This window comes from Hydra vulgaris, chromosome 12 (genome assembly GCF_038396675.1).
Source record: "Hydra vulgaris chromosome 12, alternate assembly HydraT2T_AEP".
Classification (NCBI taxonomy): Eukaryota; Metazoa; Cnidaria; class Hydrozoa; order Anthoathecata; family Hydridae; genus Hydra; species Hydra vulgaris.
Genome location: NC_088931.1, coordinates 7,530,001 through 7,544,978, shown reverse-complemented (window position 1 = coordinate 7,544,978; position 14,978 = coordinate 7,530,001). Strand labels below are relative to the sequence as shown.

Genomic DNA, 14,978 nt, shown 5'->3' with positions numbered 1-14,978 from the left:
TCGCCTCCCCAAGGCCGAGAAGGCCACTACAGATGAGGAGGCTACTTAATTGTGGTTAAAACCCTCTCTCAACTCTATAACTCCGAAACACAAGCGCAGAGAAACAAGTTGAGCACGGTACTACCAGGGATGTGGTGACCTCTTGTTTATAAAGCGAGCGCTTTACCACTACACCACTACCGCATACATTATTAAATTACAACTAGCCTTTAATATTTTAATTTTTCAAAGTGAACATATCTTAAATTGACAAACAACCAAGAAATTTGGCTTTGAAAACCCTGCAATTTTAGAAACTTTTCTTGTATCACGTTTATATATAATATCGGATGGTTCTGGGTTTTTTGAGAGATTCAGAAAACACTCCTCCAATTGTCTGGTGTTTCTGCTAGAAACTTTTGATATGCAATGGCCATATATCCAGCACATAAATTTCAAATCAATTTGATACGCTTTACATTTGAGGCAATTGATAATTTAAAAATCACTTAGCATAGAGCATACAACATCAGACCATATGTTGTCAACAGTTTTATCATAGCAATAAAAATATACTTTTTGAGTTACAATGTACATATTGGTTAGGCATTTCAAGGTTTCTTTGGAAAAATAAGCTGATTACTTCACTATTAAAAGAGTGCTGAGTTTGAAGACATACAGGTCTGTAACATATTTTTAGCAGTATCAGAATCAAACAAATTATTGAGTCTATTTTTTACTTTGTTATATCACAAAAAAGGCAAGCATCCTGTTTAGGATATCCAAATTACAAGGTACACCTAATGAATTAAAAACAAAATTATATATATATATATATATTTTTTTTTTTTTTACATCTTTGCTTATGACAAGGCTGCAAGCAACCACTAATTAAAGTTGGAAGTTACTGGAAGAGAAAAGATGAAGATTGTAGAGCAAGATAAGGATTGATGGATGACTTAAAGGATTGCAAATTATATAAATCATGAAAGTAAGATGAAGGAAGCGAATACCAAAGAACTGATGTTCGAGGAAAAAAACTAGACATATAAGAGTTTTTGGGGCACTTAGGAACAGTCACAGAAAAAAGATGGGACTTAATTGAATGACGAGTAACACAAGAATGAATTTTAGTAGATGGCAGAAGAGATGCTAGCTCTTTAGAGCAGTGCCCATTGTAGAATTTGTAGAAAAGAGAAAGAGAAGCAACATTACAATGATGTGATAATGATTGGAGGTTGGCTGCAAGAGCATGTTCAACTATGTTTACAATGCGTTTTTGCACCTTGTCTAAAAGAGAAAGGGCATCATTAGAAGATCCGCCCCAGATATGGCAACAGTATTCCATACAAGGACGGATTTGAGATTTATAGAGATAGAGAATAGAATCCGAAGTAAGAAAGTGTCGAGCTCGATAAGAGATGCAACCTTAGCAGATGCTAATTTTGCAACTGATTTGATAAATGGTTTCCAAGAAAGATTGGAAGTAAGAGTTAATCCTAGAAGATGAAGAGTAGATGACTCATCGAGTACATCACCGTTCATAAATATAGGAAGATCTAACTTAGTGCAATAACGATTGGCTGAAAAAAATTGAGTTTTATCTGTATTGTAGTTCACCAGCCACTGTGAGCCCCATGCTGTAGCAGAAGTGAGATCGTTTTCAAGCTCAAATGCCCCCTCCAAGCAATCAGAGAGTGTTGGTTTCTTATCACAACAAGAATAAATGGTAGTATCATCCGCAAACAATACCACCTTAGATGTGAGAATATCTGGAAGATCATTAATGTAAATTAAATAGAGTATAGGGCTAAGGATAGAACCTTAAGGAACCCCTGAAGTTACAGAATAAGAAGAAAAGTGCCGTCTATCGAGGACAACTTTTATACTATGATTGGAAAGGAAGGATTCAATAATCTTAAAGATGTTGCCAGATACACCATAAGAAGAAAGCTTATGGAGAAGACCAGCATGCCAAACTTTATCAAAATATATGTGTGTATATATATATATATATATATATATATATATATATATATATATATATATATATATATATATATATATATATATATATATATATATATATATATATAATAAATGCAGTTGTCCAAGTTATAAATAACTTGGACAACTGCATTTTTAACCAGTAAACATTAAGCAACAGTGGTTGTTTCAAAGTTGCCCTTTGTAATAACCATAGAACCTTATAACATTTTTTTGTTATGAATTTTTAAATTTAAATAGCTTAATACTAAAATATCTAAAACTTATAATTTTCAAAAAGTGGACATCTGTGGTTTTACCTATGTAGTCTTCATATATATATATATATATATATATATATATATATATATATATATATATATATATATATATATATATATATATATATATATATATATATATATATATATATATATATATATATACACACACACACACACACACATATATATATATATATGTTTATATATACATATATATATAATGATGTTTTATATTTAAATTAGGATAGTTGAATTATAGGTGAGGTATATAAGAAGTTAAATTTTATATATATATAAATATATATATATATATATATATATATATATATATATATATATATATATATATATATATATATATATATATATATATATATGAAGACTTCATAGGTAAAACCACAGATATCCACTTTTTGAAAATTATAAGTTTTAGATATTTTAGTATTAAGCTATTTAAATTTAAAAATTCAAAACAAAAAAATGTATATATAGATATATACATATATACATATATATATATATAGCAAACTAATAGTTTCATTCATTTGAACAGGTTTTACTACAAATCTAGAAAATAATAACTTCAGGGCAAACTTGTATACCTAAGGAAATTTTAAATGTAAATAACTGCTGTATTTTTATGTTTTCAACATGACATACCCAAAAGATGTGTAAAGGTTAATCCATATAAACAATTTAATTATTGTTTTATTTTGAACAATCATTTATAAATTTTTTTTTATTCTATAGATTCTCTGGTAAAAACACGTAACATTTTGACTTAGGAAAAAATATTTTCAAGAATCTTTGTGATAAATTTATCTTAAAGTAATGTTTAATGGGTAAAATTATAAAGAAATTTATAATGTTAATATTTAAAAAAAGAAAGTTTTTTTTATAAACAAAAGAACAGGATGCATCATAATAGTATGACAATTAGATTAAGCATCATTTTAACAAACTTGTCTTGTTTATTTATATTTTGTTTGTTTATATTTCTTTTGTTCATATTTGCATATTTGAGTATTAACAATACAGTTAAAAGTATGTAACAGTAGAGTAACATATTTAGTGAAAAGAATGTATTAAATTAAAAAGCAAACATGTTATTTAAAAAAATATTCGGTTGGTATGAAAATGTTGAATCTAAATTGTGAGTTTTTATTACACTTAATAGTTATAAGGCTGTTTAAAATTAAAAATGTGTAATATTTAATGTTTAATATTCAAAATTAAAAATGTGTAATATTTAAAATTAAAAATGTTTAATATTTAAAAATTAAAAATGTGTAATATTTTCAAATTACACATTTTTAATTTAAAAGTTAAAAATGTGTAATTTAATTTAAAAATTAAAATTGTGTAATATTTGAAATTAAAAATGTTTAATATTCAAAATTAAAAATGTGTAATATTTAAAAATTAAAAATGTGTAATATTTAAAAATTAAAAATGTGTAATATTTAAAATTAAAAATGTTTAATATTCAAAATTAAAAATGTGTAATATTTAAAAATTAAAAATGTGTAATATTTAAAATTAAAAATGTGTAATATTTAAAATTAAAAATGTGTAATATTTAAAAATTAAAAATGTGTAATATTTAAAATTAAAAATGTGTAATATTTAAAAATTAAAAATAAGTAATATTTACAAATTACACATTTTTAATTTTAAAAACAATAAAAATGTTTTTAAAATGATAAAAAATGTTTAAAAATATTTAAAAATTAATGTAGTTTAATAATTTTAATAAAATTTGGAAAAAAAAAATATTTAAATGAAAAACAGTTAGTAAATATCAGTTTAACATTTAATTTTTATATTAAAAATCTGCATATATTTCAAATCATTTTTGTGTGTGAGTGTGTGTATGATAATGTAAGATAAAAGAAAATTTCAAATAATGCTTTATTTAAAAATTTAACTATTTTCATTCAGTACTTTATGACTAGAAATTTATTATTTAGACGAAATTTAATAATAAAAAGTTTGCTTTCAAAAATCAATGATTAGTTGAAATAATAAAAAGTTTGCTTTTGAAAATAATAAAAATCAAAACTTTTATGCCTAAACAGTTATCATTACAATGGTATCAAAATCTTATTAAATAAAAAAAAGAGGCTTTAATTCAATTCTCTATCTTTTATATATAAATATGTTTGCTTATTTTATAAATGTATCACTTTTTTATTTATCTAGACAATAAAAATAATCTTTTTTTTTATGATTGAAAAGCAACTATTACTACTTCCTTCATTATTAATTAAACAATGAATAAAGGATGTTTAGATTGCTTATAGTTACATAATTATTAAACAGAATATAATTATTGTAATTTTAGTAAAACGTATCAAATACAATTGCAAATTAAGCTGGGTTTTATTATCAAATTTAATCTACAAGAATTATTCAAAACTAAGAATAGGTTTAAATAGTAATTATTCAATAGTTTCTCAAATAATTTAAAATATTTTAGTGTACTTTTTAAGAAACAGTGATAGTTTGTTTTCATTTGCTTTACTGTTTGTGTTAGCAGCTTTTTTATTGTCGATAATTGACGTACTTGTTTTATGAGAATATCACTGTTTCCTCTTTTCACAGTAAATGAATTTAACAAAGGTGAATGGTTTTTGTAAAGTAAAAAAAATCTGAGGTTTTTACTTATTATTCACAAAAACGTAAATCTCATTGAGTACAATTGAAGCTATTTTTGAAATAATACTTTTTATGAAGCAAATGTGAGAGTGTATTTCTACAACCTTTTTTTTTTTTTAAAAAAAAAAGGAACTTTATTTGGAGTAGCTTGAAGCAATGGTACTTTATTAAAAATTCAAAAACATTTCCCCATGTTTTTTTTTCTGTTGAAATTATAAGAATGTCTTATTCATCATACTCATCAATACAAGATCGTATCAAGAACCTTCGTAAAAGTAATAATGGAGTGTTAGTGCAATCATCTGTGAAAAAATATAACTGCACTCAGGTATGCAAATAAGTCAATTTAAATCTAGTATAAAAATAATATCAAGTTTAAACAGTTTCAAAATGTTTATTTTTAAATATCTAACGTTTAATAATCTTATGAAATATATTGATGTTAGCATAAAGACATATATCGTATAAGTTCATAAGTAAGCGATATAGTCTGGTCTGTAATTTAAACGATTATATATTTATATTGCTTAAAAATTCTTATTCATTTTGCTTTTAAAGCATTGACGCTTGAATTTTTTTTCTTTAAAATAATAGAATCAACATTGGAGTGCATCGACATTTCTAACTTAGCAAATAAAGGAATTACATTTCCTAATCGAAGGTAGTAAAGTAATATTGACACTTCTAAAAGCGTTTATTCTTGTTTATGTATGTAATAGATTTACATTAAGTTGTCATGCCGTTCAATCTGTTTGGTTACAACTGAGAAGATTTTATTGTCTTTGTAATAATCGTTCTATTGTATTTAAAATAATGGACTAAGGCGCGGTATTGTTTAAAACATATTTTGATCGCTTTGCTGACAAAAATCAAATGTTTTGCTTAAAGCAAATGATTTAAATATGCTGCAGAATAGATATCGCAGAAAACAAACGGTGAGTTAAGGCGAGAAATTTGTGGTTTAAACAAACGTTTTAACATGTTTTTGTTTTGAAACATGTTGTTTTTGCTTAAATGGTACATTTTTGTATGATTTTTCTTTTTTGAAACTTTCTGTTTTGCGAATTATGTTGTTTGGGTACATAGTTGCATTTTATATTTCTAACTAAAACATTTATGCCGTGATATTTTAAAGCCGCTAACGCAAATGAAGTAAGTTATTCGATATTTGTTGATATCCATCAAAATTGAGAAGTATTTTTCAAACATTTCTTATAACTGTAAGTTTTAAAATTGTGATATATTTAAAGCTCCTTGTGACGTCTTTTAAAATGAGTTGTCCCACCCACACAGTAATCAAAAGGTACTAATTCGTTAACCACATCTGATGCATGTGATTCTACTCGCTAGGACTGGAGAAAAAAGATAATCGAGCGTGTTGATACAAGCGACCCACAATCGAATAGAGATGAAATCGATTTAAGCCATAAGATTAAAATTAATTCTATCAAAAACGATTATTCTACCGATGTTCGTAAAGATCAATTACTAGCGAAGGATAATTTTGTTTCATTGCTTGAAGTTTTAAAATGCTAGAGAATCACATGTTTTTACTACGTTTATCTCTAGTGAGGTAATAATTATGGAGCCAACATGAAATAATTCGATATAGTTGGCTCCCTTTTATAAAGAAATAGCGCAAAATTTTATGGAAAGTTTGATTTCTAGGAAAATGTTGAATCACAACATCTAACGTATAGAGTGAAACTAAATAAACTTGTTAAGGTATTATGATAACAACATGATGTTTACGCTGTAAAACATATTTAAAAACTCTTGCTGGGCTAGACAGATTTTTTCAAATTAAGACTATTGCACAACTTTTTTTAATACATGCTGTTAAATTATTCTTTACTTTTCTTTTTTTTTTTTTTTTTCTTTTTTTTTTTTGCTTATCGTGTCACATTCTTTTTATTTTTCATGTTGTATAGGAAGATGAAGAAGAAGTTAAAAAGCCGCCTGAAGACACCAGTGTTCGCAAAACTACAGTAAACATTTATTTTAGAATTATTATTGTATAAAATTATTTCAAAAGCGTTTAATTTCTTTTATCTTATTTTAAGGGAGTTGCGGAGCGTTTGCGTTTAAAAAATCAAGAGCTACTTTCGTCAATTGATCGCTCGACTGATAGGGTGACCGAAAGGACCACTGATAGAGTTACCGAAAGAACCACTACTGATCGACCCAGTTACAGTGATAGGACTTCTTCTTACTCACGTGATCAAAATAGCATCGTTTCTGCTAAATCTAATAGTAAAATATCTTCTAGCGTGAGTGTAATTTTTGTTTTTATAGCTGTGTACCCTAAAAATGTTTTATAGCTTGTGTGTACCTTAAAATTTTTTTGTCATTGTAAGTATATATTTATTATATTTATCACTGTAAGTATAAATTTATTATTTTTGTCACTGTAATTATATATTTATTTTTAGGCTGATGTTAGTGACACTAAAGAAATTCAACGGAAGTTAGATCAAACTGAAAAAGAATTACAAGAGTACAAAGAAAAATATGAGAAAATAAAGAAGGAAAAAGAAGATCTTGAAAATAAATTAAGTCAATACCAAGAGGACTTAGAGGTTGTTTTAGTTAAAAATATAAAGAAATAAAGCTTTTTATAAAGATAGAAAAAATATAAAGCTATCTTTTATATTGACTTGATAAATTAGTATCATTGGATAAATAAATTTGTAACATTTTTTTTTTTTTAGAAAATGCAAGAACTGAAGAACGATAATGTACGACTAAAGGACGAGAACGGAGCGCTGATACGCGTGATTAGTAAATTATCGCGAACTCCTGCATCTTCGTCTTGATTTTTAATTTGATGTAAATTGGACTTTACCTGATTTGACATACTTTTTTAATCTGAAAAAAAAATCGTACTGTGAAGTTCGATCGGGCGCTGATATTTCGCTGCCTTGATGACCTTCTATGCACTTGTATTTAGCGCACGTGTTGGTCCTTTTCGCGATTGACGATTTTCCGCCCTTTCGAAACCGATCCAATTGCTAACAGGTGCAAGAACATTTCATACAACAGAACTTTCTGATTGTACCATTTATGGGTGTTGATCTTGTTTACGGACTAACATCTCCAAATTTTGTGCAATATTTTTTTTTTAATTTTGCTAAGATTGTACATATAATCTGAATAATGGCGCCAAAGGGAGTTTGCGCTCCTTGCAAGGTGTTATACGCTTTATAATCATGAAATATTAGTTATATTTTTCTACGAGCAGTCGTGATTTTGTGTTGTACTCGGTTTTAAATTAGACTTGTTTTAATGCTTTCATATGCGTCTAGTTTTTTTATTCACGTTAGTAGAAATTTTTTTGATTTTTTTTTTCTCAGTTCATTCTGTAATATTCATACTACCGTTTTTTTATTTCACTTTTCATTGTGACATTCCTTTTTTAGTTTTTTTTTTTTTTTTTAATGTTGTGGCTGCAGCTTAATTGCAGTTTCTTTTCTGATAATATTTGGAAAGTTGGATTAGCACTTTTTCCTCCAAGAATCATTTTTTGAATTCTCATCTTTTGTATAATTGTAGGTAAAAAAATATATTTGTCATGTTAAAATGTTTTAGAAAAGTTTCTTCGAATAATCGAATGAAGTAGGAATAATATAGCAAAAAAGAATAACAACATTAAAAATAACTTGTCTTGCTGTATCGATATTATTTTTTGATTTTAATACTTTTTAGCAAATGAGTTTAAATTACTTTTAGTGAAAACTGATTAAAGTGAAATGATCACTCTTTGAGATATTTAAATTTAGTTGCTCTTAAATATCGATTGCCAATTAAAAGTAAATTAAATTCCAATTAAGAATAAATTTCATTTGGTCATATATTGAAATAGCATACAAACAAACAACAATGCATTGACTTTGCACTTCCATGCTAGCGAAGGTGTGAATTTCTGCCAGTATACGATAAGTTATTAAAATTGCCCGTTAAAAAATTTCCTTGTTAACAAATCAAAATGGTTTCTAAGAAGATAATAATATTATCGATATAGCCCATTATCCTATCCCCTCCTTCTAGTTTTCTTAGGCTTGCTAGGGGTCTATGGAAGTGCGTCAAAATGGAAACAGTTATTTCAGACAGCCATTGTTATGCAAGCAACTGGTAGTTTGTAAAAACATTTTAACGGCAATCTGGATAAAAAGTTTTTGAATAGTAACTTTATATTTTATAAATACACAGCGTAGCAGTATGCTTATAGAATGTACAATTTAGTAAAACAATTCAAGTCGGTTTTAATCTATTAAAACCGACGTGAATTGTTTTGCGCCTTTGAAAAAGTTGTAAAGCAATTATTAGATGCATTTTTTTAATGATTATTTTTCAACAAAATTCCAGTCGGAACAAGAATTATATCTACATTATTTTTTACTGTCAACATAAAGGGGAAAGCCTACACCTCAGCATCATGACTATATAATATATATTTATAACCTATTTCATGAATTTAATTCTTGTTTCATTTAAATATAATATGTTGTTTTTATAATTAATATTTATATATATATATATATTTTGTTATTCACCTCCAAGAAAGCCGAGAAGGCCACTACAGATGAGGAGGCTACCTAATAGAGGCTATAACCTTCTCTCAATTCTATAACTCCGAAACAGGAGCCTTGACGAGCAAGGCCGCTGTGCGGAGAAACAAGTTGTGCACGGTACTACCAGGGACGTGGTGGGGATCGAACTCGGAACCTCTCGCTTATGAAGCGAGCGCTTTACCACTACCGCATATATGATTTATATATTTATTATAAAATTATATAATAGCGCATATATGTTTTATATATTTATTATAAAATTTATATATAAAATTACTTTTTTATTTCCTATTTTTCCATTTAGGTTAAAATTAAAATATTTACTGTATTAGGCATCCTATATATTTTAATTATTTAAAATTTAAGGAGCATTTATAATGAGACTATTCTCAGAGGTTAGCTAGTTTGTTGCCCATAACTGGAGAATAATTTTTTTTATGCACGACAATACGCTGCGACTTTAATTTGCTACGACTTAATCTCTAAGTATATCGCAACGTTTGACTTGACGTTTGTATTCGGCTCTTGACGGCTTAACAATTTCCGGCAAATATCAAATATTCCGACAAACTACAAATATAACGAAGCAAAATGACTATATGTCCCTTCAACAACCATGACTATATGACCATCAACATCATAACATAACCATCAACGACCAAATACGTCGCAAATGATGTTAAAGTGTAAAACAAGCTCTGGAGCAAGTTTATCGTAGCTAGTCGCACAAACAACTTTGATAACACAAAAATACATTAATAGCAAACAAAAAACACACAACTGCATTCGTCAACTCAAAACAACTAAGAATCAAGCCACAACACGCCCTAAAGTAATCAGCAACACACTAATTGATTATTTTCAATCAGTATTCTGAACCAAACCGACTAGGCCTCTCTCAGTGTTTAGCCCTTGCTCCATTGGCATTTACCTTCCATTGGCATTTACATCATACAAATTCATCAATTAAAAGCTTTAGTACCTAACCAAATTGATGGGCTTTGACGGCCTTTACCCACGCCTCCTTAAATACTGTGCAGCAGAATTTGCTATCCCACTCAGCATTATGTTCTCCAAATTGCTTGAGGCCGGCAAAGTTTGTTTTATTCAAACAGACTGGTACATATTCAGAAAACCATTAGAGATATTTTGTGATGTTCTTAAATTAATATCTTTTTGGAAAGGTTGGATCTGGTTATTCCAGAAGTAGATGTAAATAAATTTGGTGAAGTAAATGTTGACAGGAATTTAACTTGACTTTCGGTTCATAGCGTATAGGGATATAACTCAACGATCATTCAATTCTATTATTATTACTAGTGCATACAAATGCTAAATTTGATAATATTAACTTAGTTAAATTCATGTCCAAGAAGGCCTTTTATAACAAGCTAACATTGCTTACATTGTGCATTCGCAATTACAATTTATGTATTCTCAATTGTATGTTACGATTTCTTAATTAAATGTAGTGTTTCTCAATCACATATTACAAGTTCTAAATTACATGTTGAGTTTCTCAATTAAGTATTATATTCTCAATAACATATTGAAAAGGCGTAGAACTATTTTATGACAGTTTAGAATGCCTTCGAATGTTTTCCAATGAATAAACCAACAAAAACTTCCAGTGCTTAGTTTATTTTTGCTATACGCAAATTTTCTAAAATTTCCAATTGTTAAATAAAGTAAATTAGAATATTTTTTAATAAAAGAGCGAAAAAAGTTTCTAATCTAATTTACTTAATTTAACAATTGGAAAATCTAGAGAAATTTGCATATAACTGTTATTAATAACTTGTTATTAATAAATTTTATTCTAAATAATTCTTATATTTCGTTTTGTTATTATATTTTTTATATTATTATATATATTACTTTTATACTATTTTATATTATACTATACAAATTTTATTAAATACAATATTTTATATTATACTATACAAAAATTAATAACAAAATAATATTATTCTGTTATTAATTTTTGTTATATGCAAATTTTTCTAGAATTTCCAATTGTTAAATTAAGTAAATTAGATTCGAAAAAACAAAACGAAATATAAGAAAAACACAAGAATAGAAGAGAATTTAGAAAGAAGAAAATTTAGAATAAATTTTATTCTAAATAATTCTTGTGTTTTTCTTATACTTCGTTTTGTTATTATATTTTTTAGAAATCTTTTTTTAAGCTTTTTTTTGGGGGGAAATTTTTAAGAGATCTTTGAATATCCGGAGGCTATAAACATTTGTAGATTTTTCTGTTTTTTTAATTTTTGGAAATGTTTTATCGTATTGCTTCATAAAAATGCGGATGAAATATATATAAATCAAATGCGTCATTGCAATTGTTTTATATGTCCCGATCAATTTCAAGCAAATGTTTGCAAAATTTTGCAATCGAGTCTTTGTTTAAATATAAAGTAATATATCAGTTTTTGTTTATATATAAACAACGACTCAATTGTTATTGTAAATACTGGCTTTTTTGATTTTGCAGTCATTAGTCTTTGTCATAACAACAACAAAAAAAGTAAATGGTCACTGATATTTTCTTTTTATGTTGTTGATTTTTGAGTTACTGGATACAGTAACTTGAAAATCAACTAATAAATGTACACGGTCGTTTAGATGTTAGGAAAAAGCGTTATGTTTAGGTACGCATGCGCCAGTTTTTGGTTAAAAATTTAGAGCTTTTAAAATGGCTGCGGTTCATAACTACAAAGTGAATTTTAGATGACAACCATTAAGTTGCATTTTTTGGTGTGCTGTTCAGTATTACAAACTTTTTTTTTTTAAATCAATGAACAACCGTCATATTTTTAATGTTAGGCAAATAAAATAAGTTTAAAAACAAATTAAGATGCATATAGTTGTATTTCTGTAAAAGCTATTTTGCTGTAGGAGAGCGACTTGTTTATTTTTTTGAAATAAATTTTCAGAATTTCTAACTGTACGAATTTGAAAACTTTTTCTTCAACTTCTTTAATGTTTTTTACTTTATAGTTGATTACTTTTTGGTTCTTGCTTAAATTTAATTTTAGTACCAAAATGTATTTTTATCGTTTCAGTAGTTGAGCCGGAATAGCTCAGTTGGTTAAAGCGCTGCCTAAAGTTCGGATTGATTATTGACCGCAGTAACAGGAATGCAGGTTCAAATCCCGGCTCCGCCTACTCAGCGTATGAGTAGTACTACGGTACGAAGGGCACTCGTCCGATTAACTCGGCTATTACGATGTTTCCTTTTCGACTAGTAAATAAATAATCTAGTCGAGTAAATAAAAATTAAAAAAAAAAAAAAAAGTAGTTAAGTGCTAAAATTTTTTCTTATATCTTTGTTCTGGTGCATTTTAAACGATCATGTTATAAAAATAAATATAAAAATAAAATTATTTATTAACATTAAATTTGCTAATTGAAAAGAAATGCTTTTTTTACATACTTTACATTGCATGTATTTGGAAACTTGCAATTCCTAAAAAAAACAAAACATATATCATATGTGTGTGTATGTATGCAATATACAAATGCATGCAAGAATATATATATATATATATATATATATATATATATATATATATATATATATATATATATATATATACACACACACACACACACACACACACACACACACACACACACACACACACACACACACACACATATATATATATATATATATATATATATATATATATATACACACACATATATATATAACAATAATATTTCTGAAAAAACAATATATATTCTGAAAAAAGGTTATTACATTTCATGGATATTTAGAAATAGTACTAGTACTAATCTAAAGTAAAAATAAATTCTGTAATAATAGTAACAATATTAAAACAATTATAACAAGGACAATAACAATATTAGCAATGTTAACAATAATGTTTATATTAATGATTATAATCCATATAATAATAAATAATAACAATAATAATAGTAACAATAACTTTGATAAATACTAAAACTAAATATTAAATAATAACAATAAGTAATAATAATATGAATAATAGTAAAATAATGTTATAATAGTATTTATATTTCATAAAATAACACCAAAAGTAATAATAATAATAACTCACAATGAGCCCAACATTTTACAAACAGTATCTCTCCACAAAAAAAAGGCATAAAGACTGATTTTAGAAATAGAGTTTAATGATTTAAAGTGAAGAGGTAAATTATTCCATGATTTTATGCATCGGTTTGTGATTTATTGCTGTACCTGTGATGTTTAGTAATAATATATTTGTAAACAATGATTTAGGATATATAATTTAAGGTTACTAAAAGATGGAAGATAATAACAAGAACTTTTTATAGCGGTAAAGAAATAACAGATTGAGAGAGGTAGGGTAACTTGTGCGTGATTCAAGGCAAATAGATAATTTAATAGATGAACAAGAGCACACAATTTGATAATTTTAATAGATAAATTATTATTATTTGTAAAGGATATTAGAATTAGAACGATATTTTTGAAAGTATAATATTTTAAATGTCTTGTTTTTAGATAAGATATTCTTAAAAAAATATTGGTTGATAAGTAGTTTATAGGGTATTATATTGGTATACATATTTAAGTGTTTGTAGTATGTTTGAGCAATAAAATTTATTAGATTTAAAAGATATACTTTTTACTATTACTGTATGTTTATCTTTAGAAAAATATATTGCTGATTTAATACAGTTTTATTGTGATAATTGGTCATATGATTCAGTGTTATCAAAGTTACACATGCTGAAATATCCTGCTATTTCATTTTTGAAAAAATGAGGTGCTGGGTTTGGAGACTACGAAAAAGGAGGCGAATCCATTCATTACACGTTTAAACAAAATAGTCTAAAAAAAGTATTCTTGAATCACACCATCAAAAACTAACCCTATAAACAGAACGCTTAAACCAACCTTGAGAAAAAGTATATAATGCAACTATAAATTATTAAAAAAGAAAGTCTAAATAATCTAAAAATATATATGTAAGAGCTAAAATATTAGACAAAAAAGTAAAAAAGCAGAGAAGCAAAATACTACAAAATATAAAAAAATAATCAAATACATTTTTTTCTTTAGTAGTTCCACTTCATAGTTATTGTAATACAATCAATATTTAATAATATTAATTACTATTATTATCAACACTATATAGCAGTAGCAGGTTATGCATTTTTGTGGCCCAAGGCAATTTTTTTTGGAGGTTAATTTTTTATGCCGTGTGTATAGCCCCACTTACTCCAGCACTGTATTAGTATATATTAGTATATCATATTTAGTATATTAGTATATGTATTAGTATATATTAGTATATCAGTATATAATATCATGCTGACAGATAATACATTTTTTCCCCTTACCCACCCCTGTTTATTAAATAATTAGATTTATCCTTATTTCCGAATATTTTAAAGAATTAATCAGTATATAATTCATTTTCTTGATTTGATGAGTAGTTCCCTAATAGTTGTAAACTTATTTAAGGATTTTTAAATG

The 14,978-nt window shown here is 26.4% G+C and overlaps 1 protein-coding gene across 1 annotated transcript in view; it reads left to right on the top strand.

The window, feature by feature from the left end:
- The window catches only part of LOC100200382 (protein phosphatase 1 regulatory subunit 12A), a 34,906-nt gene extending 26,765 nt beyond the window's left edge, over positions 1 to 8,141 (top strand). The window contains exons 10-13 of the mRNA XM_065811407.1: positions 6,839 to 6,895; positions 6,971 to 7,177; positions 7,340 to 7,486; positions 7,619 to 8,141. Of these exons, the coding sequence (XP_065667479.1) occupies positions 6,839 to 6,895; positions 6,971 to 7,177; positions 7,340 to 7,486; positions 7,619 to 7,723 (516 nt within the window). The 3' untranslated portion in view covers positions 7,724 to 8,141. The remainder of the gene's footprint in view (positions 1 to 6,838; positions 6,896 to 6,970; positions 7,178 to 7,339; positions 7,487 to 7,618) is intronic.
- The last annotated feature ends 6,837 nt before the right edge of the window (positions 8,142 to 14,978 follow it).